We start from the raw sequence: 8062 nt of genomic DNA, 5'->3' as shown, positions 1-8062 counted from the left end.
GAAAGGATGTTTCTCCTTGTGAGAAAGACTAGAACGAGGGGGCACAGTTTAAAAATAAGAGGTGTCTCATTTAAAATGGAGATGAGGAGAAATTTTTTTCTCGGTGTACCTTAAGAATTTTCTTCCCCAGGGAGCAGTGGAGGCAGAGTCAATGAATATATTCAAATCTGAATTAGATTTTTGATCAACAGGGGAATCGAGGATTATGAGGGACACATAGGACAGCAGAGTTGAGGCCACAATCAGATCAGCAATGATCTTATTGAATGGTGGTGCAGGCTCCAGGAGCCAATTGGCCTACTCCTAGAGTGATGCCAAAGTCCACAGAATCTGAAATCCTTCCACCAACTCTCCTGCCATGCACTAACATGTCTTACTTTCGTGTTGCTTCGGTCGCTAGTGTGTGGCACAGGGAGCAATCCAGAGATTATTATTTTTGAGGTCACCCTGCCTCCTCCCGAAACTCTCGTCTGAAGTGTATCAGCCCCTTTCCTTCTTGTGTCATTGATTCCAACATAAACCACAACTCCTGGCTCACTCATTTCTCTCCTGCAGAATATTCTGCCCCCTCTCAGTGATACCCTGTTACCAAAGAGGCAACACACCATGCAGGAATCACATCTGCAGATGCAGAAAGAGCTGTCAATCCTAGACCATCAAATCACCCATGGCCTCAGTGGGCCCCCCACCCCATGCAATCCTCTGCCCTACAGTGCCATGGATGCTTTTCCCTTTCTGGATTTGAAAGGACGGGAGCGGTGAACAGGGTGTGATGCAGGGAAGGGGGCAGAGATGTGGCAGGGTGGGAGGGAGCGACGCAAGGGGATGTGGCAGTGAGGTGCTTGTTATCGTACAGCGGATGGTAAACGCTGAGCTGCTCAAATCCCAGAGGGAAACTTGAAACAGCTGTCACAACTGTTTTTGCAATTTGTATTTTTATTTCGAGATATGTGCCTTGAACTCAGTAGTAATAAGTCCACCGAGTTTTAGAGGTTTTTTTTTACAAAACTAAATTAAACGTTTATTAATAGAAGAAAAGATTTTAAGCACATACATAGGTCTACAAATTACTACTATGATAACTCCTAGCTTCTTTAATTAATCTGACTCCCAGTTACACATCCATTAAGGCAACAGTAAAACAATAGATTTCAACAGACCCAGGCAAAGCACACATATGCTGGACAGTGATAGTCACAGTGAGTTTTCTTAGCTTCAGTTCCTGTAGATAGTAACTTGATACCTAGAGGCTGGAGGCTTTTCACACTCGTTAGATCTTAGAATGTCTTCTCCTTACACATAACCTCATCTCCTTTATACAGGTATCTCCCTTTTTAATGTAAATTCCATTGTTCCAATCTGTCTTTGCAACTTTATTTTTTCCGTAATGTAAATCTTCCACAATACTGATATCAGTAATCTTTGGGAAAAGTAAACACACTGTTTGGCTTTGCCTCTGTTGGCTAGGTGTAACACCTTACCATCCTTGAAATTCATGACTCTGGTTTCTCTAAAAATGCAAACGTTCTCCTCAGCTCACATTCTAAAACTTCAGCCATGTTTACATATTTAGCATTTCAAACTTCGCTTCTCTTTTGATAGCTCAAACCCTCCAGACCAGCTGCCTCCAATTCAATTAAATCCAACCACCCCCCCCCCCCACCCCCCCGCCACCCCCACAGGTCCACACAGGGAAACTAATCCAAATCCCACTATTAACATACCTTAACAATAAATCATGTTAATATTATGCAAATTATTATATTTTCATGACAGTGCCACAGTTCAATTAGGCAGCTCACTGACACCTAATTGAAGAACCAGGGGTGCCACACTTACATCTGAGAATGAATATAAATAATGTCGAGCACTTTGCCACTGGGACAATGAATGGCAGCATTACACACAAACCAACAACTAATTGAAAAGATATTTCACTGTCCACTCACTCAAGGGATGATGTCGAATTTGAAATAAGGACTAAAATAAAAGCAAAATACTGCGGATGCTGGAAATCTGAAACAAAAACAAAAATAGCTGGAAAAACTCAGCAGGTCTGGCAGCATCGGCGGAGAAGAACACAGTTAACGTTTCGAGTCCTCATGTTCAACAGAACTAAGTCAAAATAGGAAAGGGGTGAAATATAAGCTGGTTTAAGGGGGGGGGGTGGTGGTGGGGGTTGTTGGGACAAGCAGTCAGTGATAGGAGATAACCAAAATATGTCACAGACAAAAGAACAAAGAGGTGTTGAAGGTGGTGATATTATCTAAAAGGATGTGCTAATGAACAGTGGAGAGCAGGACAAGCAAGGTACAGAACAAAAAACAGAATTACCTGGAAAAACTCAGCAGGTCTGGCAGCATCGGCGGAGAAGAAAAGAGTTGACGTTTCGAGTCCTCATGACCCTTCGACAGAACTGGTCCATTCCACCAGTTACTGTACGGCTCTAGGTGGGGTGGGGCGGACGGGCGGTGAAATAAACGATGGAGCACACTGAAACTTCCTTTGCTGTTCAGAACGAACTCCTCGGGACCCAGCGAAAGTTTCCAAATAGCAAGTTAATCTATAAGCTTCGAGTAAACATTAACTTCCGTACTGTCATTTCGACACTACGCTCTTTAGCTGAGCTGAAATCATGGAGCTCTCTCTGCTTTTCTTGCCGCTGCGTCCACTCACCTCCCATCTCGTCTGCTTGGCGGTTTCAGTTGTCTTGTTCCTCATTGTCAAGCTGCAAAGGAGAGGACGGTGGAGACCGAGAGAGTGTCCAGTGGATCTCAATGGCAAAACGGCCATTGTCACAGGAGCTAACACAGGTAAAGAGCTAATATCAACCTTGTGCCTAGTCTCCGCTCCGGGATCCAGGCTGATCTCTCAGCGGGACCCAGGAGGGAATTTTGCAAATGAAATGTTTATAGTCCAAAGCCCCATCACTGGTTCAGGTGGCTGTTTGAGATCCAGAAACAATTGTTGGGGTACAGAAAAGCTCTGGAAGTGAAAGTACTGTGGGTTCTGAGATTCAGGCACAGGAGAAACCAGTGGTTTGTGTACAGGTGAAACAGGGAGAATCAGTGAAAGGTGTAGAAGTGGGAATGTGTTCACAGTTTACTCAAGAGAATTCTGAGGAGCAGGTTGCAGGAATGTTTAGAGATTTTGTGTGTGAAGGGAAAGTCTTTCCATGTGTACAGGGTGGAGTGGGTAAAGATGTTACAATATTCAGAGACACGGGGGCCAGTCAATCCTTAATGTTGTGGGACAGTGATATTTGTTGTTCAGAGGGAGTGTTGCATTGAGCAAGTGGGACAATTGAAAGAGAAAGGCCGACAATCTCCCCTCAGGAATTCCTACACGTGCTTGTTAAACTCAGCAAAACGTAAAGAGCATTTAGAAGCGAAACCTGCTGCGGAATTCAGGTTGTCACTGATCACTTGGTAATGAATGCTTCCATTCCACCAGTTACTGTACAGCATGTCCGAAACATTCTCCAATCTCCGCAGGGTGGAAAATTCATCATAATGTAAGATTCCCGAGCTGTACCACTCAAGGTGCTGTTAAAAGACGAGGATTGCCTTTGACAACCTCCGAAGGTGGTTTAGAGTCAGTGTAGCAGTTCTTGAAGAACAGTCACTGTTATAGGAATCATGGCAATCAATTTATGCACAGCAAAGCCTGAGTCAGATGTTTATAGTGTTAACACCTTCCTGGCGTGGCTCCCTGTTATGACCAATGCAGTTGGTAAAGCTGAGTTATTTAAAGGGAAACTTTAAATAACTGTCATAACCTATATTTTTCAGTGTTATGTAGTCAAGTTAATAATTCTTCCAGGTGATGTAAATGCTCCTCTCCTGTCTGACTGAAAACAATCAGGTCATCCATATAAACCGCACAATTGCTTAGACCCTCATTTACTTTGTCAGTCTTAGAAATGTCGCAGGTGTATTCTTCATACCAAATGGCATGACTTTAAACTAACATAGTCCACTCGGCGTTATGAAAGCTGATATCTCCTTTGCCCTCTCCAATAATGGTACTTACCAATATCCTTTTAGCAAGTCAATCTTTGTGATAAATTTCAATTGTCCCACTTGCTCAATGCAACACTCCCTCTGAACAACAAATATCACTGTCCCACAACATTAAGGATTGACTGGCCCCCGTGTCTCTGAATATTGTAACATCTTTACCCACTCCACCCTGTACACATGGAAAGACTTTCCCTTCACACACAAAATCTCTAAGCATTCCTGCAACCTGCTCCTCAGAATTCTCTTGAGTAAACTGTGAACACATCCCCACTTCTACACCTTTCACTGATTCTCCCTGTTTCACCTGTACACAAACCATTGGTTTCTCCTGTGCCTGAACCTCAGAACCCACAGTACTTTCACTTCCAGAGCTTTTCTGTACCCCAACAATTCCTACAGATTTTTCCTGCAACCTCCAACACACTCAATTTGTGTGCCCCACTTTATTACAATGAAAACACCTCAATTTTTGAATGTCACTCTTACCCTCAGCATCTTCCTTTTTATTCTGAAAAGATAACTTCCTGGGAACTTCCAGCTCCTCCTCCTCTTCCCCGACTACCCACCTTCCTTTCACCCTCCCACTTCGTATCCTTTTCCAATTTGAAAGGGTGACTGAAAAAAGGTTTAGTCTATGAGCTAAGTCATAATCAGCAGCTATCTCTGCTGCTTGTCTTACAGAATTAACCTTCTGTTCCTCCACGTGATTGAATCCTTAAATTCTTCACCGTGAGCATTAGATGGTGAAAAGTTGCAGCTGTTATGTTGGGGGGGTGATTCCGGTAACGCTGACTTTGATAATTGGGCAATTGGTTTGGAAATTCTTGGTTCTGTAGGTTAGCTGAAAGGAATTGTCCTGTTCCCTTTTCAACTGTGGCTTTGCTGACTTCCCTAAGAGCTGCATAGATTGTCTCTATTTTTAATGCCTGTATACACCGGTCAAAATTACTTTGTTTACTCTTTCAAACTCATTATAAGTTTGCCCAGGCTGTTTTTTCATATTCCTAAATTTCTGCCTGTATGCTTCAGGAACCAATTCCTGGTAAGGTAGTTGACTCAGCTGTTTGTGCAACAGGGATTGGGACGGACATTGCAAAGGGGACGAGGTGCCCTTTGTATTTTTTCCTTGCTATCCAACTTCTTAAATCTTCAGAGTGTGCTGCAGCAAGACAGGCTACAAGGAAAAAGAATCACTGATAAGCAATAGGTAAGGTATTTACTACTTTAAGTGCTTATAGTTTAAGGTCTTTTTATGGTTTACAGTTTGTCTATTCTACAGTAACGAGGATCAGGAAAGAAGGGCCCTAGAGTAATTGACTTAAGAGGTATAATTTAAAGGGATAAGTCATGACAAGAGAACTCAAAGCCGTGGTCTGCTCCTCGTGCTCCATGTGGGAAGCCAGGAACATTTCCATTCCGGGGACCAGCATGTGTGCAGGAAGTGTGTCCAGCTGCAACTCCTGGAAGCTTGGGTTTCAGAGCTGGAACAGCAGCTGGGGTATCCGCGAGTCTGAGAGCTTCATGGATAGCACGTTTAGAGAGGTGGTCACACCGCAGCTGAAGGGACTTGAGGAAGGAAGGGAATGGGTGACCACCAGGCAGTCCAAGACAAACAGGCAGGTAATCAGGAGTCCCCTGGAGTCCCGCTCGCAAATCGGTATTCCATTTTGGAGGCTAATGAGGGTGCTGGTTCCTCCAGGGAGTGCAGACAGAGCCAAGCTTCTAGCACCACAAGCAGCCTGTCTGTATAGGAGGGGAGGAAGAGCAATTGTAATAGGGGATTTTGTAGTCAGGGGAACAGATAGGCGCTATTGTGGCCGTCAACGTGACCCCAGGATGGTGTGTTGCCTCCCTGGTGCCAGGGTCCTGGATGTCACTGAGCTGCTGCAGGGCATCCTGAAGGGGGAGGGTGATAAGGCAGAGGTCATGGTACATGTTGGTACCAATGTCATAGGTAGAAAGAGGGATGAGGTCTTGCATCAAGAATTCAGGGAGTTAGGCAGCAGACTAAAAAGCAAGACCTCTCGGGTTGCAATCTCTGGATTACTCCCAGTGCCACGTGCTAGTGAGCTCAGAAATAGGAGAATAGCGCAGATGAATGCGTGGTTTAAGAGTTGGTGCAGGAGGGAGGGATTTAGATTAGATCACTGGGGCCGTTTCTGGGGAAGGTGGGATCTGTACAAGCGTGATGGTCTACATCTGAACCAGAGCGGGACTAACATCCTTGTGGGCGGGTTTGCTAATGCTGTTGGGAGGAGTTTAAACTAATTGGGCAGGGGGAGAGACACAGAATGTTAGCAGAATAGGGACACATCATAATACAATCAAACAATCAAGTCAGAGGGAGTACAGCTGCATTAAGTTTCAAGGGAGTAAGGCAAGGCTGGATGGCCTCTACTTTAATGCCAGGAGTATTACAGATAAAACGGATGAATCAAGGATGAGGATTGACATGTGGAATTGTGATATAGTAGCCATCACTGAGACGTGGTTGAGGGAGGGGCAGGATTGGCAGCTCAACATTCCTTGATATAGAATCTTCAGGTGAGACAGGGGAGGGAGTAAAAGAGGAGGAGGCATTGCATTATTAGTTAAGGAGTCAGTTACTGCAGTAAGGAGAGATGATATCTTGGAGGGGGCATCGAATGAAGCTTTGTGGGTAGAGCTTAAGAATAAAAAAGGGGCAGCCACATTATTAGGCGTTTATTATAGACCCCTAAATAGTCAGCGGGAAATTGAAGAGTAAATATGTGCACGATTTGTGGAGGTCTGTAAAAACAATAACAATAGGGTAATTAGGTGATTTCAACTTTCCCAACATTAATTGGGATAGTCATAGTGTTAAGGGCTTGGATGGAGTGGATTTCTTGAAATATGTACAGGAGAACTTTTTAGGTCAATATGTAGAGGGTCCAACAAGGGACAGTGCAGTGCTGGACCTAATTCTGGGGAATGAAGCCGGACAGGTGGCTGAGGTGGTGGTGGGGGAGCATTTTAGTGACAGTGACCACAACACGGTACAGTTTAAGTTTGTTATGGACAAAGAAATCGACAAGTTGCAAGAAAATGTTTTGGACTGGGGGAGAGTGGATTTTAGTAAAATAAGGCAGAATCTGGCCAGGGTAGAGTGGGAATAGTTACTTGTGGGGAAATCTACAGAGGAGCAGTGGGGGGTGTTCAAAAAAGAAATGGGGAGGGTACAGGCTCAACATGTTCCCTCTAGGGTGATAGGAAGGAGTAACAAGCCCAGAGAACCATGGATGACCAGAGATATTCAGGTTACGATGAGAAAGAAAATAGAGGCTTTTAGCAGGTACAAGGGAAGCAAGTCAGCGGAGGCATTAGTGGAGTACAGACAGTGCAGGGTGGAGCTTAAGAAATCAATTAGGAGAGCAAAGAGCGGATATGAGCAAGCTCTGGCTGGTAAAAGTTGGGAAAATCCCAAGATATTCTATAAGTTAATCAATGGGAAGAGGATAACCAGGGAAAGAGTAGGGCCCATAAGGGACCAAGGGGGCAATCTACGGGTGGAGCCAGAGGACATGTCTAGAGTGTTAAATGAATATTTCACATCTGTCTTCACCCAAAAGAATGAGGATGAAGGTATCAAATTCGGGGAGAGAGACTGCGAGATTCTTAAGCAAATTGATATAGGGAGTGACAAGGTATTGGAGGTGTTGGCAGGCTTAAAAGTGGACAAATCTCCAGGTCCGGATGATTTGTGTCCCAGACTGCTGAAGGAGGCAAGGGAGGAGATCACAGCGGCTCTGACCCAAATGTTTAATTCCTCTCTGGCCATGGGGGAGGTGCCAGAGGACTGGAGAACAGTTAATGTGGTTCCGCTATTTAAGAAGGGTTGTAGAGATAAGCCAGGGAACTACAGGCCAGTGAGTCTCACGTCAGTGGTAGGGAAACTATTGGAGAAAGTTCTGAAGGAGAGAATCTATCTCCACTTGGAGAGGCAAGGTTTGATCAGGGATAGTCAGCATGGCTTTGTCAGAGGGAGGTCACGCCTAACAAATTTGATTGAATTTTTTGAG

The 8062-nt window shown here is 44.5% G+C and overlaps 1 protein-coding gene across 1 annotated transcript in view; it reads left to right on the top strand.

The window, feature by feature from the left end:
- Window positions 1-2635: 2635 nt before the first annotated feature.
- Window positions 2636-8062, top strand: part of zgc:64106 (uncharacterized protein LOC393348 homolog) — a 90384-nt gene continuing 84957 nt past the window's right edge. Inside the window, exon 1 of the mRNA XM_041184011.1 lies at window positions 2636-2813. Within this exon, the coding sequence (XP_041039945.1) occupies window positions 2636-2813 (178 nt within the window). The remainder of the gene's footprint in view (window positions 2814-8062) is intronic.

Source organism: Carcharodon carcharias, chromosome 1 (genome assembly GCF_017639515.1).
Source record: "Carcharodon carcharias isolate sCarCar2 chromosome 1, sCarCar2.pri, whole genome shotgun sequence".
Classification (NCBI taxonomy): domain Eukaryota; kingdom Metazoa; phylum Chordata; class Chondrichthyes; order Lamniformes; family Lamnidae; genus Carcharodon; species Carcharodon carcharias.
This window is presented reverse-complemented; position numbering and strand designations above follow the sequence as displayed.